At 44.4% G+C, this 27,796-nt stretch overlaps 2 protein-coding genes across 3 annotated transcripts in view; one reads left to right on the top strand and one right to left on the bottom strand.

Annotated features, from left to right (window-relative positions):
- Positions 1-4,102: 4,102 nt before the first annotated feature.
- On the bottom strand, positions 4,103-26,239 carry GNS (glucosamine (N-acetyl)-6-sulfatase). Its single transcript, XM_062016740.1, has 14 exons — positions 25,955-26,239; positions 25,298-25,357; positions 24,404-24,610; positions 21,317-21,382; positions 20,813-20,911; positions 18,282-18,449; positions 14,901-14,983; positions 13,567-13,685; positions 12,913-13,016; positions 12,433-12,534; positions 11,138-11,245; positions 10,392-10,502; positions 8,517-8,677; positions 4,103-7,695 (listed from the first exon to the last, which is right to left on the bottom strand). The coding sequence occupies exons 1-14, from the start codon at positions 26,093-26,095 to the stop codon at positions 7,620-7,622; spliced, it is 1,605 nt and encodes a 534-aa protein (XP_061872724.1). The 5' UTR covers positions 26,096-26,239; the 3' UTR covers positions 4,103-7,619.
- A 404-nt stretch (positions 26,240-26,643) lies between these two features.
- Positions 26,644-27,796, top strand: part of TBC1D30 (TBC1 domain family member 30) — a 56,525-nt gene continuing 55,372 nt past the window's right edge. For both annotated transcript variants that reach the window (XM_062016730.1, XM_062016723.1), the window contains exon 1: positions 26,644-27,536. In XM_062016730.1, the coding sequence (XP_061872714.1) occupies positions 27,281-27,536 (256 nt within the window). In that variant the 5' untranslated portion in view covers positions 26,644-27,280. The remainder of the gene's footprint in view (positions 27,537-27,796) is intronic.

Raw genomic sequence — 27,796 nt, 5'->3', positions numbered from 1 at the left:
TTTTTAAAGAAGAAAACAAAAGTAATTCTATTCATCAGAGGCTTTTGGTATCTGTTTTGTTGAGCTGCAACCTGAACATAGTTCCCTGCAAATGAAAGTATGGATTTTAGCTTGGGACAAATTCAGGATTCAACAATGAGATTTGGAATTGCAATGTCTGATCTGTAGTTCAGATCCTGTGGATCTGAATCCTTTTGAACACTTGGTGGTTTTGTACTTATTTTAACCAGCAGCCATTTGTGTTAACTAGACACAATTTAGGTGTGGACAGGCTGCCTTTCAAATTCTAAAACAGATTATCAAAGGAAAAATCGATGTATTTGATGGATTCAAGTAGCAGTGGGAAAGACATCATCACTGAGATGAGATCTTGGTAGCCATTTGTTCAGGCAACTCAAGTGTTAATTGCCGTGCTGGCAGCACCCTGTACTATGCCACAGAAGACACAAGATTTTTCTGGGTTGTGCTTTTAGCCAGGCAGGATATGAATGCTGCCTGCTCCAGCCCCGAGGTGGAGGACGGGCTGTGCCATTCTGTGACTGCTTTTCTGAAACAAAAAACCCCAATCACACCCCACCCAAAACTCAACAACCTCCGGGTGTGACTACTCAAAAAAAATATCATGTGATACAGGCCAGTCTGGGTTAGTTTCTCTCTGGTATCTGTCTACAGCTGCTCTGCAGATTTTTAGCGGAAGAAACGTATTCAAATTATTTCATATCAGAAGTGTCATCTGTTTGCCTGCTTTAGCAAAACACTTATGAATGCTTTCTGGTTTGATTTTAAGAAGTTGTAGTTCACAGAAACCTGATAGGCCTCAATATTTTGCTACAGCAAGAGCTGCAGAATACCAGATTTTGAACTCTGAGCTTTATAACGGCCACATTTCTACATTTTCTCGAGAACCATGTGATCAGCCTGGGAAATGAAATGAGCAGACTCCTTTGCTCCTTCAGTGGTGTAAGCTTATTGTTTTTAGGAAGATGCCATTTGCCATTCTGTAAAGTCTGCTTTTATCTGACCTATATTAGTACAACTTCTGAATATTTTCTAATTGAAACCGGGTATTTTGACACCCTTGTTTTTCATTAGATGTATTGATTAAGGTAATTTAAACCAACATCTTAGTTGTCTCTTGGCCTTCGACGCTGCAAGGAGGACAGAAAGAACAGTGCTCAGTGGCTTGTACGTGGCACGTGGGGTCACACTGTCTCACTATGAAGATTACACCTTATTAGCAGAAACCAGCATATATAAAATCATATGGGACATTAAATGGCATTCTCCTCAATATAAAATATCATGTTAGTTTATATTGCATATTTTCAATCAGTTTGTAGACATGATTTTCATCAAGTTGTTAAGTTTCTGGTTTTCCTTTTCTAAAAATGTAGACTGAAGATGTGCCATTAATGGGGTTGATGCTGGAAACAGTCTAAATTACTTTTTTTCTATTGCAAGAGTTACAGGTTTTAGTTAATTCTGTGTAGATGTTAACAGTTGTTTTTCCTACTGCCAAATGGTTTTTTATACCCATTTACTGATATAGTTGACCCCAGTTACCAGACTTAATTACAATTATCCTGATGATTCATTATTCCAGTTAACATGGACTTCAGAGAACAAGTGTCATTGCATGAATGTGGTGATTAGCATAACATCCCATTTTTCCCAAAGTTTTCTGTTTCCTAAAGCCAAATTTAGTATTAGTTTTCTTTAACAAGCCTGTTTTCTATGAATATTCTTTTTAATAGAACTGGGGGCTATTGGTTATGTTCCATGTAGAAAAATGAGGGTTTTGACTAATCATCGTTACTCAAGCTTAGTCCCTCTTTATTTACTGCTTCCCACAGTGTCTTTGTCTTTTGAGCCAGAATTGTGCCCAGGTGGCCAAGGAGGCCAATGGCATCCTGGACAGGATCAGGGACAGTGTTGTCAGCAGGAGCAGGGAGGTGAAGAATCCTTTACAGAAAATGCGAGGATTTTGCTATAGGAATCAAACTCTGCCAAGTCATTGTTGCAAAGCAAGAATCACAGAGCTGGTCATGGTTAGTCATGCTTCTTTTTCTAGGAACCATGCTGCCTTTTCACTAGACCTTTCACAGGAAAAACACTGGGGTGGATGATTCAGGTGTGTTCCATCAAGTTCCTGACATATATAGTTTCAGGAAAAAGTGTGGATTTTGGCAGCTGGAGTAAGTTGATACAACTTCCACACCTTCTTGAGCAAACAGGCACTTTAAAATAAGTGAGTGATTACCAGGCTGTCAGCTTTACAGAATCACAGAATCTCAAGGGTTGGAAGGGACCTCAAAAGATTGAGTCCAACCCCCCTGCTGGAGCAGGACCACCTAGAGAAAGTCACACAGGAGCTTGTCCAGGTGGGTTTTGAACGTCCCCAGAGAAGGAGACTCAACAACCCATCTGAGCAGCCTGTGCCAGTGCTCCCTCACCCTCACAGTGAAGAAATTCTTTGTATTTCTTTGGAACCTCTTATGTTCCAGCTTGTACCCACTGCCCCTTGTGCAATCATTGGACATCATTGACAAGAGCCTGGTTCCATTCTCCTGACACCCTCCCTTTACATATTTGTAAGCATTAATGAGATCACCCCTCAGTCTCCTCCCAGCTAAAGAGCTCCATTCCTCAGCCTTTCATCATAAGGGAGATGCTCCACTCCATCATCTTTGTGGCCCTGCACTGAACTCTCTCCAGCAGCTCCCTGTCCTTCTTGAACTGAGGGGCCCAGAGCTGGACACAATATTCCAGATGTGGTCTCACGAGGGCAGAGTAGCGGGGGAGGAGAACCTCTATTGACCTACTATCCACATTCCTTCTAATACACCCCAGGATACCATTGGCCTTCTTGGCTTTTGAGGACACGTTGCTGGCTTATGGTCACCCTGCTGTCCACCATGACCCCCAGGTCCCTTTCCCCTACACTGCTCTCTAACAGTTCATTCCCCAGTCTGTACTGGTACCTGGGGTTATTCTTTCCTCGATACAAGACTCTACACTTGCCCTTGTTGAATTTCATTAGGTTTCTCCCTGCCCAACTCTCCAGCCTCTCCAGGTCTCACTGAACAGCAGCACAGCCTTCTGGTGTGTCTGCTACTCCACCCAGTTTATTATCATCATCAAACTCGCTGACAGTGCCCTCTGTTCCCTCATAAAGGTCATTAAGGAATATATTGAACAGTACTGCTCCCAGCACCTACAGCATTTTTCTTCACATACATGGCTTGTTCTTATAGAGGATGAGGGAGAGAGCATTGTAAGCTTCCATGAGCTTGATGGTGGTATCACTGGGGCCATTAGTGATGACTTTGAACATGATCAGAAGGTGTATCTAGGTAATACAGAGCTGTCTTTTCTTGTGGTGCTGCAGTAAACTTTGATGGTCTTGCTTATGAAAACTACAAAAGGAAGAAGGTGGTGGGGTGGGATTTTACATTTTTCCTCTACTCAGTGGAAGACTGCTACAGCACCAGGGAAATGAAACTGATACCACATGGTTAAGCAGAAATGAAAATGTAATGTAACACTTGTTTTAGAAGCTTGTGAAAACCTGAGACTTAAACACCCTAAAGATACCAGATCACCTTGCTCCATAGTTCTATATATATTTCTAAACAGTTGCACAGAATCATCCAAGGAATTCAGCACTGTAGCAGGGACTGAGGTGAGCAAGTAGCACTGTCTTATTGCTGCTCACCATTCCCCTTTTGGAAAAATCATTACACGGGTTTTTCTTCTTGCTCTTTCCCAGAGGCAGAATGTGCTGCTCCCACTCCTGAACAGCAGTTTCTCCATTGCCTCTTCACCTACCTCAGTTTCCAAGGGAATACAAGCAAGTGTAACTTGCATTTAAAGCTGTTTTCCCACTTCACTGTTTCCTCCTGGTGCAAAGTAGTCAAGTGTTACCATGGTAGGGACAGTACATAAGGTTACCTTTGACCATATAAAAGTTCACTAGTGCATGGGGGTAGGTAGGAGGGCAAGAAGTAGGGAACAGGCTTGTAAATTAGGAATTCAGCCTTTAGCAGTGTGACAGTTTGACTGTGTTAAAAGGTTTAACTGAAGTTCAGGAAGAGAAAGCCAGGAAGTTTGATAGGCAGTTTATTTTTTTCTTTCCCCAAAAGTGCAGCAGTGAACAGGGTCCTCTGGAAGGGCACTTTCTAAACACACGTTCAAAACAGCAGAAGTACACTCACAACATGCTACAGCAAAGTATGCTCACATACAGAGAGAGTAATACAAATGAATTTTGCTTTCATTAAATCACAAATCAGTGGCAGCTATTTTGTAAGGATTAAATAATGAGATGTAGGTTGTAAAGTCAGTCTTAATTGTAACTCGATTGAAAAAGTATGATACCTGCTTTGGGTGTGGGGTTGTGTGTACCTGTCCCTCTTACAGCTTTACCCCTCAACATGAAGAAGCCCAGTTCACTGGCCCCATGCTGGTTGAGGATGCACTAACTGTAGTCACTGCAGCTGAAGTGTGATGATACTGAATGATGTGATAACATTATTAACTGTATTTCTCCCTGTATAGTATCTACTTTACCAGATCAGATCATTAAACTTCACAGCTCTTCTTTTGATAATAATGATTAAAAAACTAAAAATAATCACATTTTACCTAAACCCAACTCTGTCCTGGTAAGGCCCTGCCATTTTACACAATTGCCTTGACTAACAAGGTCCAGACAGAGCCACGGCCAAACAGCAAATGAAATGGAATGGCCAAGACCAACGTTTAGTTTTAAAATCACTTAGTTGGGAATTAGATCTGGGTAAGAGTTTCAGTTCCTTCATAGTGATTTTTTTTTTAAATCACTGGGAGAGTTAACACTGCTCATTCAATGCTGTAAAAATACTGAGAATTAACTGCTTCCTGGCAACAAGCACCAGGCGGCTGCCAAACTCGTCCAACAGCAGTGGCAGGCAGGCAGCCCTGGGCTCCTGTTCTTCCTTCAGCTACATACTTTTGCTGAACTGCTCTTCAGTCTTTATCAGATGGGGCAGGGAGGCAAGTATCTTCCCAAACTGCTATTCCAGTTGAGGAAGGACTAATGTTCCAAATTTCAATGTGATACAGCATTTACTATGACCTACGACAGATGCAGGTACTGGGTGGTTCTGACAGTGGGTGCATAAGTAAGTCAGTTCTGGAGCAGTTACAAAATGCTTTACAGGAGCGTGCAGACAGCAAGAGTGCTCATTTGAGTGAAACATCTGGCCACAGATACTGAATAATCTGTATCAATTCCATCAACTTTCATATTAGTTATTAGGCAAAAAGTAAATCACTCCAAAAAAACCCCACCTTTCCTTGTTATGGCTTAAGATCACTTTAAGAAAAGATAATATTGGAGTTACACACATCTGTACCCCTAGCAAATTTTTTTCTACTAAGCAGCAACATAATGCATGATATTTGCACTGAAACTCAAGTAGAAACTTGTCATATGACCTAGCTGATGCAACTCAGGAGGGGTTCCTGTGCAGCAATCAGTGGATTCCACGTGAGCCTCCAGCCAGCCACCAACACAACGTTTAAACAAAGAACAAGTCAAAGCTGCTACCATCACCTGAGCAAGACACTGCATGAATGAACTACAGCTTTAGCTCAGCGTGCAAGAAAACAGCTAAAAGCGTGAAAACAACTTTGGTTTTGTTTTTAAAAGACAAACCAGAGTCTGAAGGCTCTTGGTGGGCACTGCTAAGGCTTGAGAAACAAAAACCAGGATAAAGCTACAGTTTGGAAGAAAAAAAAAGTCCTGAGTATTCAAACACATGCAAGAAGTTTGAACATTCCAACCCCTCTGCATTTATACACATGCTCCAGATGAAAAGTTACCTTTCAAGCAATTTTTTTCTCCAAATATTTGGTCACTCTAGAGATTTGAAACCATGAGTTCAGACAAAAGCTCTATAAAATCTAACCTGTCACTCACTTTGCAACTCTAAGCTACATGAAGGACAATTTCTGTGCTTCAGAATTAAAAGCCAAGCAAGTTCAACTTCTTTTCTTCTTGTAGCATTGTGTGTGGCCAGGGTGTGGGTCTGTGCACTGGGGCATGCACCTTCACAGTTTGGAAAGAGTCATACTTTGTTGCCTACTTAATTAGTACTAAGTAGAGGGTTTTACATGACAGAAGTTGAAATCACCATCTCTCCCCTTTGGGTAAAAGATCTGAAATAACTAACTGAAAAGTAAATAGATGTACCACAGTTTGACAAAGGAATGATTATCTGTCCTGGTAGCACAGTTGATTTGCCAACAAACAACATGAACTTGTCTAGCAAAAGATGCACCGTTCAGCGTTTCTAGGTGGTGTTCTGCCAGTGAACCTACACAGATGTTACACACTAATGCAAGTTTGGGTGTTATTGAAGGTTTAGAAAGACACTTGTGCAAGGGGTGGCTGCATTTCAAATGAGCCTAATCAGAAGGTTGAAAAGACAACATCATCTTTCCAAAGGGAAGCCAAGGGATGATGTCCAGCCATCAGATGCTCGACGCACAGGCTGAAGGCCACTTACTGCAGCTTCCAAGTAGTTATGTCTCAACCAAAAAGCAACGTTCTATGAAGCACTTAAACTGCCTGAAACAGCCTTCTCAGCCTAACTGCTAGGATTTATTTATTTTTATCTAGTTTGCTTTAAAAATAATTTACCTTCATGAATCTAACCAACAGGAGTTGTTAGATAATTCAAGTTAGTTAGAGGTTAGAAAGAAATCAACTCCGTGGTGCCCTCTTGGGGGAGGTTGTGCATTTTTTTTTAAGCATTAGGACAAACCTAAGAGTTAGCTCAAAACACAGGCACTCATATTTGAATACTTGTTAGTCTCAACACTTCTGTTTAACTCACTAGGAAGCCTGGATGAAACCCTGTAGGGCTTTTCAGTAGTACACAGTAATCCATTCCAGCACTTGCAACTAGAAGGAGGTTGAAATAACATTCTGGTTTGCAAGCCCCCAAAGGCATCCTACAGAATTCATTGGTCTCATGTGAAATGGCCTCATTGAAAGAGAATGTTTAGTATAAGGATTCTAAATTCTGCACAAGACACTTGCTAGTCATATCCTACAGTTGTGACTAACACCTTCCCATGCTCTTTAGGGCTAGTTCACTGCTGTTATCAGCTTTGAGCTCCATACAGAAAACCTATAATTAAACATAGCTTTTAAGAAAGCCAATGACACTGAATATGGGTGAGCATTACTGTGCAATAGCACCCGCCTACCTAACCTGACTCAAATACACATTTGTTGATTTTTAGAACAAAATAAACTGTTCAGATCCATAGGCATAGGTTCACCTCTGTGCCTGCCATATGAAAAGGTACTTGAAAGACAAAGGTGGTAATCAACTATCTGAGCAAGACAGATTAGGTGTGTCTAATGATTCAGAGTTACAGTTCAGCTGTAAAAATATACATATTGCACAAGGCAACCAGCTAAAGATGAGGGTTTCTCTTCCAAATAGGGTTTGAACAGCCCATTGAAGGTCTTCCAGCAGTAATCAGCAAGAGTTACGGAGACAGACCTGCTGCAGTCACTGGAGAAACTGCTCGGTGGCAGCTTGTGCCAAAGAGCCCTTAAAGGGCTACAAAGGCTGTGCAGAAAACCTCCGAGCCCGTAAGCCGTGATTGCTGAACATGAGCCGTGGGTCAAACTTGTACCTGTAGGAAGGAACAGAGTCCCTGTGAGCTACTGTTACACAGTCACCAACGCATCTAGAAACAGTGTCTTTCTGGGATAGCTCTTGTACAAGGCTACATCTATAGTGGCTTTCTTAACAGTAATGACAACCTCCCTATGTATTACAACAGAAGAATGACAACGTGCAACTGAAGTGCTGATAGCCTCCAAGGAAATACTTACTAGCTGCAGCATACCAACAGCACGTTGGCATGTGTAACATGAAGCATTTAGGACATGCATTGTAACTGAAAGCTTTTTTACCTTAAATTAGAAACTTTTGGAGCACAACTGTAAGGATATTTTAAGAAGCTTCAGTCCAAATGATCACTGATTGAATTTTGAGGTAAGAAGTGCTGTTTATTTCCAACAGCTCATACAGGCAGCTTGGGTCCTACAGGAAATGGTCTTTGCTAACAGCATCTCCAGGAACAATCACAGCAAGTATTTGGAAAATGCCTGCCTGCAGACACCTGCCCAGCTTTGGCTTGTTTGCAGGCAAATCTGAGGTCACTAGTCCCTGACTTGGCATAGCTGTAAGCTTCAGCTATTCTAAGCCACCAGTGGCTGACAAGATTAAAGCAGTAGTATTAACACCATCAAGTTATATTTAGTAATTTAAATTAAAATAGAGATTAAACAATAAAAAAATAGAAGCATCAAGAGAGCATCTCCCCTAAACAACAGCACATATGTCAGTAATATTATATTCCATCACAAACGCCCTCTATAAAAACTTGATTTAAAAAGACCTATGGTTGTATTTAAAAGTATTACAAGAATGTGTTGAATCAGTGCTTACCCGGGATCGAAGACTCCTGGTGTACGGCAAGTTGCTCCTGCACAGGACTGCAGCATCATTAACCGGTAGTTCATCTTCTCTAGGATTTCCTGGTCGATTGTTTTAGCGATGTTGTTGATCTGGTGTGGATCTGCGGTCAAGTTATACACTTCCACAAACACCTGTAAAGGAAAGTTTCCAGCACTGTATTTACTCCTACATGCTAATTAACATTTAACATAATTTTTTGGGAAGACCACTTTATGGCAGCAGATAGTCTCAAGTACTATTTTCCCCTACACCTCCCAACAGAAGCTGTGTTTAGCCACGTGGCTAAGTGGTCAAACACTAACCTAAGTTCTGTGATAGCACAGTAATGCTGGAAAAGTTTTTACTTCTACCTACTCACCTGCTACACTGCATTTTTTTCTAACACATCTTATGACTGTTAAGACCACAGGAAGAGGCCAAGGCTAAGCTGGCTGTCTTTTTCTTATTAAGGGAGCTCACAATATACATCTTCAGGACCAGACATCAGCATTTTGTGCTCATCAGGTACTTTGAGCTGTCAAATACAGACAGCTGTCTTGGCTAAGTGTACAAAACATGCTGAATGCAAGTATGCCATATGCTAGTTTAGAGAAGCCTTCTTTGTGTGTGTGTTTTGAGGAGGTTTTCTGTGTGCTTTGAAAAGGTTTGTCAGTAGCATTTTAGGGCAGGTTTGTTTTTTGGTACGTTAAATCTCTAAATCATTCTGTGGGACAAACACTAGTCAAGCTTATCTCAAGAATTCAGCTGAGGTTTTGTCTGTGCTGAAATAGGAGTTCCAACTGCAGATGATGTTGATTCAAACTGGCTGGGTTATGTCTACCTTAGATAAAGATGCATGCGGACAGACTTTGGTTACAAGCTTTCTTGTAAGCTTCATGGCAAGATTTTAAAAGCCACATTGCTGTATCTCCCCAGTACCATTGATCTTAATTTAGCTGAGCAGCCCAAAAATGCCACAGCCATACCTCCTTATCAGAAAAAACAAGCCAGATGAAACATATCAGATCAACTTTGGAGTCTACTTTTATGAAGAAAGCTGCAACACTCAACTTCATCCTAAAGTTCCAGAAAGCAGAAAAATGAATTGCAGTCTGCTAGTTGCCATCTTGGTCTCCCTTTTCACGCTATCTGAATGCAAAAAATGTCTTGTGGGATTTACTTCTCCCTTGGTTTAAGTTGTTCACTGTAGACTACCAGGATGTGTTGTGGCACAACACAGTTGCTAGAGCAACTGTGTGTAAATGAGCACAAGCAGAGAACAGCCCTGTAACACAAAGTTTTGTGCATGCAGCAGGTGCTCCACTAGTGAGATTTGAACAGTTTCTGAAGTTATGTCCCTCATACCCAGACAATTTACAATAAGGTTAGAGACCTTTCTCACAGTTGTAATTGAAATGTGTTTTGCCAGGCAAACAAGTGCATGACAGAAAAGCGATTGGCCTAGGATTTCAGTTCTTCCCGAGGAAAAGAGTAGCAGCTGAACATGGGAACAGCAGAGGTACAACATAAGAGAAAATATTTGTCATACAGAAGATTGAGTAGGACAGAACACTGAACCCAGTCCCAGCACAGCTCCCCAGGAGGCTTGTAAGTGATATTAGAAGGCAATAATCAGAGTTTGGGCTATCCCTCCTTTCTTCATTCTCCTCTCCACCCTCCCCTCTTTTTTTTTTCCCCCCTTCTTCCCAAAACACCACCAGAGTTTTGGTCAAGCATTCTCAGCAGGAGATAAGAACTTCAGTGTTTATCCTGCAATCTACTTTTCAGAGTGCTTTAGGGAAACCTTGAGAGCAGATAAGAGTGCAGACAGTCTCACACTGTCGCTGGCAGCTGGTAGAGCCTTACCTCCCGGTCATCAAACTCGCAGTACTGCAGATCCCAGGATGCTGACAGTGTCCGTACACAAGCGTAAGTGTTGTTGTAGGAATCTTCGCAGACACAGTCTGGGAAGCAATGCTGGCAAGTGAGCAGTGAACAAAAGCTTCAGAGCAGGAAGAAACAGATGACCTAACAATCCTTTTCCTAGAGTCTGTACCAGCTGAAGCCAACTGCAGTCAACTGACCAGGACCTTGGTCTAACACATGCAGGTCTCCACTGTGGATTTAACACTCAGCTCCTCTAAATCTGAGAAAGCATTGTTACTAAACTCACCACAATTAAGCATGTTTTGTCTGGGAAGCCAATGTACATTATACTGAAGAGAACAGCACAGCACATGCTACTAAAGACACCACCAATGGGATGCTTCACTTAAAGATTTGATTCAGGAAGTAGGCAAATGACTTAAACAATAGTCATGGATAAGAATTGTGTGACAAGGTCCCTGCAAGTATAGAAAGAACATTATGATGTCCCTGCCACTCATTTGCCCACACCTCCTGCATACTTCTCCAGCTCTGAGGCCCTACAGATTTCCACTGAAAGGAGGACTGTGCTCTGTATGGTGATATGGACACATCAGTTCAGGTGGCTGGTTCTTAACTGCTGCACAGGACTAGAGAGATAGCTTACAGAGCCAGGTTAGTCCATGCAACAGATAGCTTTAACTCAGCAGCTACTTTCTAATATTAACAAGTGGTGTCTTGCTTACTGTGACTCCAGGTCCCAGGCCAGGACAGGTAGGATCACTGCCATTGTAGCCTTCTCCTTGGTACTCCACCAGGAAGTCTGATCTCCACGTCACATTTTTGTCTCCTCGCTACAACGAGAGGTTAACATGGCTTAGTACACACTGCATTCAGACACATTCAGACACACTTCACATTCAGACACATTCACCCTGCCTAGTATAATGCTAACACCGCCTGAGGCCTCCAAGGCAGTTTGAGTCATGGTCTTTGCTTTGAGTCAGTCTCAGTATTTCGCCTTAGGGTAAACTGGAAGATAAGAACCCAACTCCAAAAAATATTAGTATATCTTCTTGTGAGGGTTTAAACTACTGTCTCCATTTCATAAAGAACCATACAGTAATACCAGCTAGGAGCCAGGTGGTCAGCCACTACTGTATCACAGACAAGACCCCTTCAGCAAGGCTGGTTCTTTTTGCTTTTTATCAGAGGACTGATAAAATCCTTAGTTGCTTTAAGAAGCAACTAAGTTTTAAGCTGTTCTATCTGTAGCTGCATTTTAAGGGATGGGCAGAAAAGGAAGTTTAAAAATCATATAGAGCACTGTCAGAGGCATAGAGCAAAACAGTTTTACAATTTTGATTCCATCAGTTTCAACTTGATGCCTTTTACCTGCTTCTGTCTAAAGAACAGCTTAAGGTTTGGATACAAGGTTTTAAAAGCAAAGTACTGTTTTAAATCTGGATGATCTCCTACCTTTCCAAGTAAGCTGCCTTCAATTTATAGACTAAATTTAATTAAAACTAAAAGGATCAGCCACAAGCAGCTTTATTTAAATAGGCTTCTGCTCACCTATTGGAAAGGTCAGGTTTATGTTATAAAACTATGTGTGGTTTTCCTAAACTTTAGGAGGAAACACTAGTTCTACTGAAAATTGAGGCAAACCAAAGGTAAGACAGGCCAGTCTGCTTTCCTCCCATGTCTGTGATGAGACATCTCAAGGAAAGGGGGAGAGAAGATGCAAAGAAGAAACACTACCCAGCCTCCAACACAGGAATTCTTACAAAAGGCAGGATTGGCTGAAGGATGACAACTTTCTATTGCAAAAGGACCATAAAGCTGAAGGGCTTATGAAAATACATTGCATTTTAACAAGATACCAACTTCTTTCTCTAAGCTATAACCATCCCATGTGAAAATGACATCAGGGGAATAATCTGCACTGAGAGTCAAGCCAGTCTGTCGAAGGAAGTAGTATTCACTTGGAAGAATAACCCCTGCAATTATCACCAGCTACTCCCCTTGTCCCTCTACTCACCAACAGTGGCAAGAGTGACATTCCATCCATCTGTGTCTTATTCAAGTCATACCCTGCGATATCCAGAATAGTAGGACCCAAATCAATATTTGCAACAAGCATCTGCGGGATGAGGAAAAGTCACTTCAGAAGACCAGAACCTAATAGATGCAACAGCCAGACTTATCTTTTAAGTACTCCTTAACACTACTTCGTTTCATCTCTGTAGGCAAATGGACCCTGTAGCAGTCACAGACAACAGCAGGGTCTTTGGAAAGTAAGTATCACACTTGGTTTACTTTTGTAGCCTGCAATTACTTAAATTTAACAACTCAAGCAAGAGCACACAGGTTTTAGAATGAGGTATTTCCACTTCCTGCCACTCCATCTATTTCATTCCATCGATACATATAGATGTAGGAGGATAAATTATTGCCTAAAGTTGGTAACTGTGAAACAATGTCTAAGTAAATCCATGCTCTGATTTTGCTTCTTTCTTACCTTATTTGTCTGATTTGGTTTTATCCCTGGGCCTCGAACTAGCAATGGAACTTTGATGTCAAACTCATACAGCTGCCGTTTGTCTATTGGCAGAGAAAACTGGCCTATACAACAGAAATGGAAAAAGTTTATGACTCTTGAAACAAAAAACAAGAAGCCATTTAAGTGTTATAGAATTTCCAGCAGATAATTTTTGAAGGAGTCAGAAGAGTTTCTCAACCTGAACTACATTAACAAAGTAGAGTATAGGAACAGAACTTCAAAGTATCAGCTGTATCTTACAGAGTTTAACAACTTGGATCCTGCATTTTTAGTTGTACAATATGGTACAGACAGATCTTTGATGGATTTTTACTGCTTAACTCTTTCATAGCAACTATTCCCACAAAAGAGAGACTCTTCCTCCATTTCTGTCCTCCTTTCATGCATACCAGGATACAGGGGTAGAGGTTAATGCTACAAGTCTCAACAAAAGAATAAAATCCCCAAATCTCCACATTGCAACTCCAGATTGTTTTGTAACTCAAATCAGTTCTTCTCATGCCTGGGGTTCTCTGCAGCTGCTGTTCCCACTTTCTGAAGTGGTCATGAGGGTGAAATTTTATGTAGTTTGTAGATCTTCTACAAAAGGTCAGTAAGCACTTAAAATTTTACCAGTGTGGAAGCCATTGTCAGATGTGTAGAAGATGTATGTGTTGTCCAATTCCCCATTCAGTTCCAGTTTCTTCACAAGTTTCTCTATCAGGTCATCTACTGACAGCAGAGTTTGCCACCTACCCAGGAAAAAAGTAAATTGTATTAGAGAATGAAAAATTAGAACAATTCTGACTGCAGGTAGGCATTCATATTCTGTTTCAAGCCAACATTGTGTGCACTGCAAGTAGATTATTTTGCTTGCAAATTCTGAAAACAAACATCATAGCTTACTACACTCTACTTTGAGGCTGCAATTTAAGATAGAAGGAGACTGTCTTCAGTTCTTGTTGATTTTAGTCTGTAGTGTCTAAGAAAGACGTCAAACTGCTGATTACTTCTTATCTGGAGACGGTCAAGACCAATTTTGAAGCAACATGGTGGTAAAAAGTCAAGAGTTATCTCCTGCAAGGTCACTTGTCATTAGGTCTTTATATGTAGTTTTTAATACTAAAATACAAGACTGCCATGAATTTGTCTACGTAGGATCCTTTCTGCTTGAGAACTACGTCAGCTCTTTTGTATTACTCATGTAATATCAGGGTCCATTACTCCAGTGTTTCTAAAGCCTTGAACTGCTGCAAGTTACTCTTTCCTTGTTATCAGGTTTGCTGCTGAGACAAGCAACTGCTGCGAAGTCAAAATCAAGCCTCCACAGCCTAGTATTATGCTGAATTAACTGGAGGGATTCAGTTCTTGGATCCTGTTGTCTCTAGGCTTAATTTAAGCTTTTGTTGCATAATTTTACCTTCATTGTTTTATGAAGGAAGAACCTTGGTTTTCCAGCTCCAAAGTGACAATCTAATGCCTGATAACCACTCAAAGTGAAGTTTAATGCTAAAAGTAAGCTAATGTTTGTTTCAGAGCTTTTAAAGAAAATACACCTATAGTGTAAACAAATGCCCTTCCCTTCAGAGCCACAGTTAATAAATCAGATTAGTAGGCAGATAAATCAATCACATTTGATGTACATCACATTAGAATCTGTAATTCAAGTGATGTAGAAGGCCATTTTTAATGAAAACCCATTGTGCATTAAAAGATGCAGTAGAGATACTGATTAGTCTTCGTTAAATGACGGCAGTGTTTGGGAGAAAACTATTTCTGAAATCAATGGCAAGTTTCTTTGCAAAAAGTAAAGAGAAAAGGGACAGTTGCCAGAGAACTATTACAGGTAATTTGACATCTATTGTTAAACTTACTAGAATCCTTTAAAAAAATCCAACCCTTTTCTTTTTTAAAATACAATAAAGGCTCTGAGTAGAAATCTTAAGCAACAAAAGAAACCCTCTTACCGTTTTCTGTAAGCATCATCAAGAAACTGTATTGAAGAGTTAGTCATTGGAGTCTTTGCTTGTCTAATCAACCAGTGCTTGTTCTAAAGAAAGAGAAAAAAAAAGACAAGAAGATTAGTGTAGAAGTACCAGCACTTAAACCTTTCTTAGGCCAATTATAACAGACATGTTGTTTGGAGTAAAATATCCAGTGAGTCCTGCAAAATAGCCAGGCAATGCTCTCAAACAGACCCCACTCAAATTTTCTCTCTTGGCCGATGTAAAATCTAAATTGTAAGGGTAAATTACAGCTCCATTATTCTCAGCCCTTGTTGAGAAGAAAATAGGAGTGAGGCTTTTCAAAGCAGTTCTGGGAAGAAATTTGTCAAAGGAGCTAGGGAAGGCTGTCCCAGAGACAGCACTGTGAGGGCCTGAGACAGGTCTGAAGGATTGAGCAGCACTGTAAGATTGGAATTGGTTGTCAAAGCGAGGTTCTTTTGGGACTAAGCTTGGTGAGCATCCTAACAGAGCAGTGGGGAGAAACTCCCGCATCAAAAGCAGACAGGACTACCTACTGTATGGACAGGGGAGGACAAAGATCTGTATTGGTGCCACTACTGGATCCTTGGTAGCTTATGAACTCAGGGCTGGGGACCACTGAGGGAAGCAGAAACATTACCATTTGATTTGGATTTTTTGACTCTGGAACAAGACATTTCTTTCACTGACATGTTACTGATTCTTCTAGCTGCATCCCCAACTCTCAGAACCAGTCCCTCCCCTTCTGCCCTCACCCCTTCCCCCAAAATAATGGGATGATCTAACTCCCTACCCAAGGCACCAGCCTGACCCAGGCCAGCTGCTCTCCAAATACACAGGCAGGTCTGTTGTGACTCGCCTGAAGGTCAGTGTTAGTGGGGAGCAGAACAAAGGAGAAAGTCCTGCCGGCATGGCTTTGCACTTTGCCATTTAGTAGGTCAGAGACGGCCACTCATCGCCCTCAGCTCAAGCCTGTATTTAGTTGGTTACTCCTCTCTTAAGAGCCTCTCCTTATACAACTTCCCTCCTGTCACAAGCAAATGACTCTGAATGGGCACAAGCACTAGGGATTCACCATCAAGTGACTCAGATCTCCTGCAATTATTCAGTTCCCCTGTTTTCTGTTCCTGTTGACTGAAGGAAAGATTTTTGGCATGGAGACTTAACACCATGTCCAGTTTATTTTAATTCAGCTGTATTCAGAGCTGTCTTTTCTAGCAGCTGTAAAACAATTCTCTGGAGGGACACTAAGTCTATCTCAGCAAGAAAACACAACATAATCAAGACTAAGCATCTAGGACTTCTGTGTTGGTTGAAAAAGGAAAAAGTAAGCAAAGACATCCGAAACACCATCCCCAGCTCAGCAGAAGTGGTTCAGAGAACAAAGGTGCTGGCAATGTCACCTGTGCACCAGGCATCTTTCACAAGAAGTGGGCTTAGGAGAGGCCCTGAGGCACAACTGGATAACTCAGGCAGATAAGTCACCTTGTGCAGTCTCTTTCTCTTTTTCGGAGGTATTGTTCTTTCTACTTTTCTCTGAAGTTCCAAAAACTTCACACAGCACCTAAACACCTTTGTGGATTTCTGTAAACTTTGCACTAACACCAAGCCCTTGAATCTGCTCCCCTGTCAGTCTCTGTTAAGTCTCTTTCACTGGTTCCACACAAAGCTGTCCATCAATATGACTGCCTTCCTATGCTCCACTCTCAAAAGAAAACCAGACCTTGCCAGCAGAACACAAATTCAGCTGTGCTCCAACTTTGGAGGAAAGACAAGGCATGCAAGAAAAATATCCAGCAGGTATCTTCATCAGCTTCTCTCAGAACAGCTGAGATAAACCAACATCAATAGCACTGCCTAGGAAATTTGTTGGCTACCCACTAGTGACATAGTTCACAGCTGAGGATCCTTAGCAGAAGTGAACATGCACATGACTGGCCAGAGCCTGACAACAGCTTCACTCCTATTTTTCACACACTCTGTCTAGAAGGCTGCTTTTAGCCCCCTTTGTCCATGTACTGTATGAGGAAAATAGGCAGCAGTGATTTCAGAATCAAGACTGTACAACATCAGACTGTCTAGCATGCACTGCAACATCAACTGCTTGAGGGTCTGAGCCCTAGAACACAGTGAGAATAGTCTGTCAGTGGTGAGGTCTGGAAGCTTATCACAGAAAGGCACGCTGTCAGTAACTGTAGCTATCATGCCTGGGAAGAAGGGCAACACTAGGCTGTTCCTGCTCTGAAACCTCAGATAACTGCCGTATTCACAGGTGTATTAACTACCAAACACCAAGACAGTCTGTCATTCCACTTTGTGTTATCCAGGCACATGCAGAACTTTTGCCAAATACAGGAACTCACATACTGCATTTTTTTTGGCTAGCTGTTGACTTTGCTGGTCAAGTTATTTCTGGGTCACTATTTTAAAAGCATTCAGTTATTTCAGTAATGGAGTCTAAGACAAAGTTAAGGAACCTTTTATGGAGAAAAAAAAGTCCGATTCCCACTCCCTAGTTCAAAACCCAACAGGTTGGGCTGAAGTCTTTGTTACTGCCTACAGCCCTTTTCTCCCCTTTCATTCATGTTTCTGTATCACACTGATAAGCACACGGTCATTTTGCAAGCTACAATGCTCAGTGAAAAACAAGTTTCACCCTGTACTACAGGAGTCACAGTGACCTTAGAGGAGGCATCACTGTGCTCCAGATAGACATGCAGAAAATGTTATCTCAGTCTGATGGTTAGGAGCAAGTCCTGAAGCAAATCTGCTGAACACTAAGCAGCAGTAAGTTTTGTGTTTAAATCTAATTGGATCAAAACCTCAAAACTTCTGTAAGTAAATATCTCCCCAGATTAACTGTTTGTGACTTTGATTTTTTGGCAGAGTAAGTCACAGCAGATTAGTCTGAGCTGGACTATATCTGGCTGAGTTTACTGGCAGTGAACGGTACTGCCCTGTCACAAGGATGTCTGTGAGTTTGTAACATTGGGCTCAGCAATTCTGGTTACAGGCTATTTCAACAAACCAAAAGCAAGTTCTCCAAGTCCTGGGTGACCCTGGACCCGTGGTCAATGATTTTGTGAAGTCCCCTGGCTAGATCAACCTGCTTATCATCAACGGGCAGCTTTGCCATGACCTCAAGTCATGGAGCACCCACCCACACGAGCAGATATGTGCAGGGAGAGAGGGCTCTTGGTGCTCTTCACCTGAGCCTGTTTGCAGCACAATACTTATGTGTTCATCCCCTGTTTAAACTTCACATGCAAGCCAGGGTCATTGCCTACTGCTGCCACCAACTAGTAGAACAACTGGTGCTTGGTGCTAGTAGAAGAGCTGAGGCAGACTCGCTGGTTAGCTTACCTTGCCATGAATGTTGAAATTGCTGTTTCTTGGTGCACTGACATTCTGAAAGCTCTTTGTATACTGTGGAGCAGCTGTCCAAGGGGAGTGCGGTGCTGGCGTTGAGATCATCATAAAGAAAGGTTCGAAGTTAGATTTATACTCCAAAAAGTCCAATGACATGTTGGCCTGTGAACAGTTTAGTTGGAGAAAAGTCACACCTCCAAAGGAAAACTGCAAGCATTTGAAATTCTTAATGTTAACTTACTTAGAGCTTGGTAGTACTGGGAACATTTAAACCATGTCAGAAACTTATTTCTTGCTCATCTGTAAATGCCCAGACAGCAGCTTGCAATAAAAAGAATCCAGAGTGTTTGTGTTTAACAAATTCTTTGCCCCTCATCTCTAAATAGCTTTTTACTTCAGACCTTTGTGTTATTTAGAGGTGGAAAGCTCATCAAAAGCTTGTGCCTATTTCAAGTTTCAACAAAATCGACTTAAACTTGGTTTTCATCAAGTAAAACTGCTGCCATCTTTAACACAGTTTGAGTTTTTCTATGGCTCTCAGGTGCCACCTTCTGCCTGACAGATTCCAGTTCAGCAGTTTCAGTTGTCTTCCGTAATAGCAACAGCCACGAAAAACTTTTTTGCCCCCACTGTTTATATAGCATATGCTCATTCTGTAGAAAGCTTCTAGTTTATAAGGGGTGCCACATTTCTGCTGGTGAAGCCAGAAGGTTTAGTGAAGGACAGTGCCAAACTCCAGGGACTCGTGCCATTCACAGCACTTTCATTTTTGTTTTGGTCTATATGCAAGTATCAAGTTAGAAGAGATTGCAAGTTCCATGTTGTCCTTCCATTGGTCAGCCTTTGAAATGGTGTTCAAAGGTGTTACTTGCAGATGAGTTCTCCACTATTCAGATAGGAAAGGAAAATGTTGCAAGATTTGATCAGTATACCCCCTTTGGGGGACACTTTTCTTTCTCTAGAAGAAACACCACACTAGGAATTCCCTCCTCTTCCTTCCTCCTAACTTGTATATCTGAGTAGAGCATGACTTCAGTTACAGTATTAAGAGAGGATAAGAACTAAGAAGTTTGGAAACCTGGTTCAGAAACCAGTATGATTTAGGCACTCATGGAGCTGCCACATGTCAGCACTGCAGTAGAAAGATCCAAGTGTTCAAATTCTTAACATCAGCCTTAAGTAGCCAGATGTCTTTAATCAGAACAAGAAAACTTGTGCATCATATCAAGGAACACAGCAACTTTGCATAAGCAATTTACTCCTGTACACTGCTTATCAAGTGAATGAAACTCAAACACTAGCTGTGAAACAACAAATGCATATTTGACAACTCCAGGCAGAAGGCAGAATGCACCACGCTGAAAGCCATAACACGCTGCTGTACCAGCAGGTAACACACCACAAGCAGGCAGTGTATGTGGCCATAAGCTGTTTGATCAAAATGCTTATGAGCTGCTCAAGGATCAAAAAAGGCCAGTACAATGCCAGTAACAGAACAGCCTCACTTCTGGGTTATCAAATCCAATCTAGCTTTAAATGGTGTAAATCTATATCTAATCAGACAGCCCTTCAGTGTCCTGGGAAACATCCATCAAGTCTGTTCCTGTAAGCACCTGTCTTGCATTCAAGAACGCACTGGAATGAAACACATCAGGGTCTCAGCAGAGAGCTAGCAATACACAGCACGAGGAGATTTCCCAGAGGAGAGTTTTCCCAAGTGCTGCATGTGAGCTCCTGGCACCACCAACTCATATGCTCCAACAGCCCATCAAATTGACTCCAGCTTGGCAGGCAGAGGGAACATCCTCTCCCCTTGCCTCCCTCAAACCTACAAGCTAATGCTGCTTGCTAAACAGGGCCTCAGGAGAGCTAAAATAACATTTCCAACTTTAAGTATTTGATATCCTTGTTACCTCTCTTTCCCTTGAAAGGGTAAAGAGGCTAAAAACTCCCCATGTCAGCTACACACGTTGCAGGGTCTGTGTATATATTTCTCATCATGGAGGACTGATGAGGCTTTGCCATTTCCAAGTTAGCAGTTTGATGTAGTTAGAGATTACAAGATACCAGCACATAGTAATATCTTACAAACAAAACATGGTGTAAAGTTGTTTTCACATGCTTAACTTCCCATTGAAATCTTGGCCCAGCTAATCTGTTACAGAAGCTGTCCACTGCAATGAATTACCTCTATCTAGCAATTTAAGTCACTGCTTACCACACACCATGTTCCTCAAGCACCGCAGTGGTCACTACTAACCTCTGAGCGAGGCTACTGGCTAGCAAATGGGCAGCTGGAAGTGCTTTCCCTCTCCACAGCTCCTACACACAAACTTGCCCTTTCTAAATATAACCAGCAGAGCAAGATTCTGGATAACACCCACCCACCATCATGACAGCACAATCACGTATTTATGAGCTAATACAGCCTAACAGTAACTGAAAGCTTAATATATCATCCCCAAGCTCCCCCAAGCCCCCAACATGAGGCATTATCTGGTCATAGGTGTTGCAAAATTTCTTACCAGTACATCTGTCAGATAATCTACACTGTAGTTCTCACCGTGCCTTCGTGCCTTGCCATTTACTGAGAGAGTGTAGTTGTAGTATTTGGAATTTTTCTCCTGTGAAAAAGAAAAGCCACATGCATATTTAAACAACCTAACATGATTCCTTGAAATAATCAAAATGAGCTGAAAACAAGAATTTTTCAAATAGGCTACAAGCATTTGTCATGAGGACACTGCAAGGATTCTCAAAACTGTTCTCCAACAATGAAAGCTAGATTAGTGTTCCCTCTCTTATGCTGTTTTGGCTTTGCCCATCAGGGCTTTTCCCAAGGCACTTTAGTAGGAGCAGCCTTTGTGAAAGCCAAGGATCTGATACACCAACAAGAAAGAAGGGAAGAAAATTTCCATAAAGTTTTCAAATGCTCTTTGCCTGCTCTTTCATGACCAGCAAAGTTGCAACACCAGTTGGACGACAAAGCTATCAAAATGAAGTAATTTAGAAAAAGAACAGCCACATACCAAAGCATACCAAAAACTCCATCCGGGAGGGACGTGACCCACTCCCCCTGCATCCTCTGCTCCGTACTGAAAAAAGATAGACCATGACTCAGTTTCAATTACAATGAATAAAAGTCAGAAACTATGTTTCATATTCAAGTGCTTTACTGTAGTGGGTCTGGGACGGTAGTGATTTTCCACAGCAGGTCCTGCAGTGCTGTGCTTACTGTTGATATCAATATTATGACTACCGCTTGCACAACATCGGGGCTGTCCCTCCAGCATTCCTTCCCCCACCTTCACCAATAGCTGTGAGTGGGCATGATCTTGGGAGGGACTATGGCCAGGACAGCTGACCCAGGCTGACCAAGGAGATATTCCATACCATATGACGTCAGCTCAGGAATATAAACTGGGGGAAAGGAGCAGGAAGGGGAGGCGAGATTCATTTCTGGCCTTCCCAAAGCAACCGCTACGCGTACTGAAGCCCTGCTTCTCGGGAGGTGGCCGGACATCGCTGCTGATGGGAAGTAGAGAGTAACAGCTTATCTGCTTCTGCTTTGCTTCCCGCGCGCGCGGCTTTGCAGCTTATTTATTAAACTGCTTTTATCTCAACCCACGAGATTCCCATCTTATTTTCTCCCCTTCCCTGGCTTGCTTCTCGGGAGGTGGGGGGTAAAGCGGTGTGGTGGGCACCTGGCATCCAGCCAGGCTCAAACTACCACAGCCCTTTTGGCGCCCAACGTGGGGCACGAACCCACGACCCTGGGATTAAGAGTCCCATGCTCTACCGACTGAGGTTTTCTTTCCAATGCCTTTATCAATTCCCCGGTCCCTAGCAAGAGATCCTAGCTGTTGGGCTTCTCTGCCTTCCAATTGTTGACTGTCAGCCCCGTTATCCCAGCATCGGAGCAGCCAGGCACCAATCCGCTCACCTGGCTGGCGACTGTAATCTTTTCGCATATCTCTAAGTTCTGTTGAGGTGAGGGACCGAGTAGTTTCCATTTCCTTTTCGATTTCTCTCACTTCTCCTGATCTCCTTACCGAAGGACCAGTTTCTTCTTCTAGCCTTTCCTCTTCCTCCTCGTCTGCCCTTACTAATCGATGATATGGACTTGACCTCCTTATCCACTGCTTCTTTTTCACTACTGGGGCAACCACTGTGGTTGTTGTTTGGTTCCCTGACTCAACCATGGTAGTCTCAGGTATAGTTTGAATTTCCACCTCGGCCATAGTTCTCTGAGAGGGCTGGACTGCGACTGACTCAACTATGTTGGTCTCAGGTACCGTTTGAGTTTCCATTTCAATCACAGTTCTCTGAGAGGACTGGAATGCAGCTCGGTAGGCAGAGGCTAGGCCCCAGTATAGTGCCTGAACCTGATGGGCCTCATTAGGGTAGGTAAGACACCCTTCTATCAGGTAGCGTGTCAGTAAAGCAGGGTTTTTTATCTGTTCAGATGTAAAATCCCAGATTACAGGAGGTGATAACCGTCCTAGGAATTTGCCTAAATTCATCCACATACCCTGCCACCCAGGGACTGGCCGCTTCAGGGGGCATTTTAAGCGGCTTTGCAGCTTATTTATTAAACTGCTTTTATCTCAACCCACGAGATTCCCATCTTATTTTCTCCCCTTCCCTGGCTTGCTTCTCGGGAGGTGGGGGGTAAAGCGGTGTGGTGGGCACCTGGCATCCAGCCAGGCTCAAACTACCACATTTAGAAACAGCATTACGCCAAATTCTGCTTCAGAATGGGAAACCCCAAATGTAAATGCATACAAAACATGTAGCCTGTTAGAGAAAAGCTGGGGTTAAATAACTAGAGAGATAGTAACTGAAAGCTTGACATTCATCAAAAGTTTAGATTTTATTCCCTGGGGTTTTTCCCCTGAATTTTATTTCCTGTTCCATTCTGCACCTTAAAGCGTGCAGAGATCCTAGAGAACATACTGAACATCAATCAGGTGATGAGAGGTGATCAAAACACATGTGTGACCAGACTCTCTGAGGGTTTGTGATAGCACTTCACATTAAAGAAAATTTCACACAGACCGCCTACTTCCATCATCCTCCTGCAAAAGGGGGTCTGAATTTGAAGCAATGCCAGCCTCTTGTCACCTCAGCACCAAATAATCTACAACAGCGAGCCTTTAAGACGGCAAAAAAGGCAAGCAGCTGCTGAATCAGTGCCCAACTCAAAACAGAGGGAGCCTCAGAGCAATACAACGGGTTTTCTCAAGGCTGCTCTCTCCCAACTACACGGCTTGCCTAACTGTGGGGACAGGAGACTATGCTGAGTCAAGGGATGCTCAGAGGAAGCCAGAAGAGTTTCCCTTCCCCTGTCTGCCTCTGTAACATCAGCAGAAACAAATCTGAACCTGCATATGAAAACTCATGTCCCGTTGTTCTAGGATATCACCAACATTTTCCACAAAGAAGCACAAGGAAAATAATGCCGTTAAGAACCCTGTGACTCATCTAGCTCCAAATACCATTCCACCACACGAGATGAACGCCTGATCTTACAGCTTTCAGCTCTGAGTTTTACATCTGACCATGAAATACTGCACACCACAGCACAGTTAAAACCAGGAAAAAACCAAACCCACACATATACAAGTGATTTGATAATAAAGAGTTGGGTAACCTCTGTAAAGACCTCTGATAATATCTTTTCTTTCAATTAATTTGCCTCAGTGGATGTTAAAATATTTAAAACACCATTTTAACTGCTAAAAACAAGTGTCTCCTGATTCAGGAGATATATCAGTCAGGAATATTGAGATAAAAAAGACTTTTTCTCCGGTCATTAAAAGTCCTCATCTCTAAAAATTCACACACCTGAACATCCTAAAAAAGCCTTTGGACTCCACTGTCCTTTCAAAAAAATCAGTTTTCAAAGCACATACCTACAGAACTTGGTTTTAAAAAAGTTAAGTTAAAGACTTGAACTTTAGATCTCACTTATCCCACCTCCGCAAAGAGAGCTGTTCATCCAAGTAACACCACGTAAAACACCCTCAGCTACAAATACAGAAATCACTGTTTCAGAAAGGTGAAGGAGAAATGCAAACGAACCGCGTCACAGCAAGAAAATAAGCACCAAATACCTCATTCAAATACTTTCCAGCAAAGAATGTTTGATAACCACACATAGATTTGAGCAGCGCTGGGAAGGTGTACGGTTCTTGAATCTTCTGCCACGACTTGCTGCTACAGTTTCCTTCCAGAGTGTTATTGACAACATGATGATTATGTGGGTATTTTCCTGTTAAAATGCTTGCGCGACTGGGACAGCAAAGCGCACTGGGAACGTACTGGAAAGATAGGATGAAGAAATAAAACACTGACATTGTAAAATATTTTTTTCCACTGAATTTTTAGTTGTGAATTATCAGCCAATAGGCTGGTTAAAATGTTCCCCAACATTAAGGCATACTTCTTTCCGGCCACACAGAACTACATCCCCAGTATTCACGGGAGCAGAAATCTGCACATGAGACCAGTTTTAGGTTCCTGCAGCATGTGTCCTTTGACCACCACCTCCGTCTAAATTAGATGTGGCTTTTATACAGCAGCAAGTATCTATTAAAATAGTGTTTGCCAGTTGATTTGCTCCATTAGTTTAGCCATGGCAATACTTTAGAACATTAAAAGAGTGGGTTTTCAGCATGCATGAAGCCAGAAGGTTCAAGTAGCTTCCTCGATTGTTTCTCAGTTTGCAATAAAAATAGTCAGATTACTTGGTTTTATGTCAAAGCTTAAGCAAGTTACCACAAGGACTTTTAGGAAGCGAAACTTTCCCTCTCAGCTTTTGAACGCTATTTTGAGCTACGTTCATTTTGTAAACCTAAAAGTTGTTAGAGATTGAATTTAAAATTCATACACATGTCTGTACAGCCTTTGTAAAACCACTGTCAGTCTCAAGACTTTAGGTGACCTAAGGGACAAACCACAAAAACACACATCTCTCACAAGTTCAAAGAGCTCAGGTAAACACTTACCGCGTTCAGAAAAGTTATTCCCATCTGTGCAATGAGAGCATTAGTCTTCTTTAGTGGGGTCTGGAAGAAAGACACCAAAAAGGAAATCAGTGAAAACTGGCAATGATGCCAGCCAAAGAAAGGGAGTTGAAGTAGCGCTACGGACTACCTGACAGAAGGCCCACTGCACGGTTTTCAGTGTGCCTTTTCCCTACCGCGGCCTGTGACCACAGCAGTTACGCAAGTCAGACCAAGAGACCCGAACTACGGTGAGCTTTCAGGGACTACCTGCAGCTACAGAGGTTACGCTGCAGCCCCAGTCGGGGCCCACCTGAACATCAGCACCTTCCCAAAGAAACTTCACCCACGCGAGGAAGCCAACCGTGACGCTCCCTTGGCTGGGCAACCCCGTCTGAGGCCGCGGAGAGAGAACCTGTCCGCGGCCACGGGCTGGGCCCGGGCCGACATTGCTCGTCACCCCGGCCCCTCATCGCTCTCACTCGGTCTCCCCGGCCCCCAGCCGGGCTATGCAGCCTCGGAGCCCCTCGGCCGCGGGAGGCCTCTACCCGCACTCCCACTGGCCCCCACGCACAACCCCGCGCGTCCTGCTTCCCTCCCGGCGGGCACCCCAAGGCCGGCCGGGCTGGTGGCGGGGAGCCGAGCGCTCCGCGGCGTTACCATGCCGCCCAGGCACACGTCCTGGTCGTCGGTGAGGATGAGCACCACGTTGGGCCTTCGCGTCTGCCGGGCTGCCCCCGCCGGGCTCAGCACCAGTAGCGCGGCCAGCGCCAGCCCCTGGACCACCGCGGCGAGGGCCATGGCGCGCCGGCAGGGACGAGCGAACTGAGAAAGGGAAGGAGCCGGTGCCGATCGACCCCGCGACAAGACGCGGCACGGCCGACAAGCGAAGCCCCGCGGAACAGTGCGCGGGCCGCCCCGCCCCCGGCATATGACCCGGGAACGCGGCGGGGGGGCGGCGTCACGTGCCCCTGACGGCCGCCGCGGCCGGGGAAGCGGCCCCACCCCCTGCGCGGCCCCGCCCCCGGGCAGCCGTTGCCATGGGGGCGGGCGCGAGGGGCGGCCCCTCGGGCTGCGGGACGGCAGCGCGCCGGGGTCCGAGGGGGCTCGTGTCAGTTGGGAAATGCTGCGTTTTGCTACCAAACTCCTGACGTTAATTTAGCCGAAGCTGCAAAGCTGGCCCGCGCCTGCTTTCAGTGCCATCGCCTTCGTGCATCTCAGGCCTGAAGGAAAGTATTTTATTGGTACTGAAGAGAAGTAAAAGGCGAGAATAAACACGGAGCGGGGCGGGGGCATGGGGTACGTCGGACACTTGGGACGCTCACGGCAGCCGCAGGTCGTGAGCTGCGGAGGGGCGGGCGCTGCCAGGGTCGCCCCGCCGCAGGCAGACGGAACGCTGAGGCCGGTCTGGCGTGGGAGGCAGCCTCGGCAGCGGCTCCTCGCTCGGCGCAGCGCACAAGCTCTGGGCATCACACGAGGCGGCAACGCCACGAGTTCCCCAGAATGGCCAAGCCTGGGGCGCACCCAGCTTCGCGGCTGCACAGACCTGCCATCAGCTCTGATTTTCACGTTGTTTTACGGTGACTTACAGCGGCGTAATTACAGTCTCTCGGCTGCATCACTGAGATTACACCCTACGTTTCCTGACGCCTTTGTTTCAGCCTTCCTCTGAGGAGGCTCGGGGCGCTAGCAGAACCGCGCCGCCGCTCACGGCTGGCGGCACAGCCGACGGCACGGTAGCAACCCCCTGCGGGCCCGGCCCCTCGGCGAGACGAGGCCAGACCGCCCTCCCCGCCCCTCGGCAGGTGCAGCACCCGCCGCCGGCCTCTACCACACCGCGCGGTGCGTGGGGAGGGAGCTGAGCCGCGCGCGGCACGCCTGCCTGCGCGGGAGTGTCCCGCCTCCTTTCCCTGCCCGCCTCCCCCGCGTCTAGCTGTGGAACGGGCCGAGCCCGGAACTCGGAGCTGCCGGTGTCGGCTGAGGAAGATGGAGGCGGGAGAGCCCGGCCTGGGCGGCAGGGCCGGCAGCAGCGCCGACAGCCTGGCCGAAGAGGAGGAGGAGGATGAGGACGAGGAGGGAGCTGGCAGCGGCCGGACCAGCCGCACCTCGTCGCTGGTGAGCGGGCTGCTCACCGAGCTCTACAGCGCTGCCGAGGCGGCCGCCCCCGCGGGCACTGCGCGCTCCCGCGTCCTCCGGGAGCTGCACCAGCGGCCGAGCCGGGTCAAGTACTTGCGGCTGAAAGGTACAGCCCGCCCTGCCCTGCACTGCCCTCTGCCGCCGCTCCCCACGGGCTGGGAGCTGCCTCTGTCGCCTCGCTTTCCTCCCTGTGCCTGCAAGCGGGTCCTGCTTAAAACTTACAGTCCTCTCCCTCCTGTCTGCACACAGCTACACGCACACGTACGTGTATGTGTGTATCCACATTCGTTTCTTATAGCAGCCTTTATGCATGGCCATCTTTCTCAGAAGCTTCCCGTGAATAGTTAGCCAATACCGCCTTCAAAC

The sequence above is a fragment of the Colius striatus genome, chromosome 1, assembly GCF_028858725.1.
Source record: "Colius striatus isolate bColStr4 chromosome 1, bColStr4.1.hap1, whole genome shotgun sequence".
NCBI classification, from domain to species: domain Eukaryota; kingdom Metazoa; phylum Chordata; class Aves; order Coliiformes; family Coliidae; genus Colius; species Colius striatus.
Note: the sequence above shows the minus strand (reverse complement) of the source record. Positions and strands in the feature narration are given on the sequence as shown.

Excerpts from the sequence above, each read along its gene's own strand:
- GNS (XM_062016740.1), bottom strand. The coding sequence starts at position 26,095 with ATGGCCCTCGCCGCGGTGGTCCAGGGGCTGGCGCTGGCCGCGCTACTG. Across the intron at positions 13,017-13,566 it reads TGACAATGGCTTCCACACTG|GCCAGTTTTCTCTGCCAATA; the intron begins GTAAAATTTTAA and ends TCTGTTGTATAG. Across the intron at positions 12,535-12,912 it reads AACCAAATCAGACAAATAAG|ATGCTTGTTGCAAATATTGA; the intron begins GTAAGAAAGAAG and ends CTCATCCCGCAG.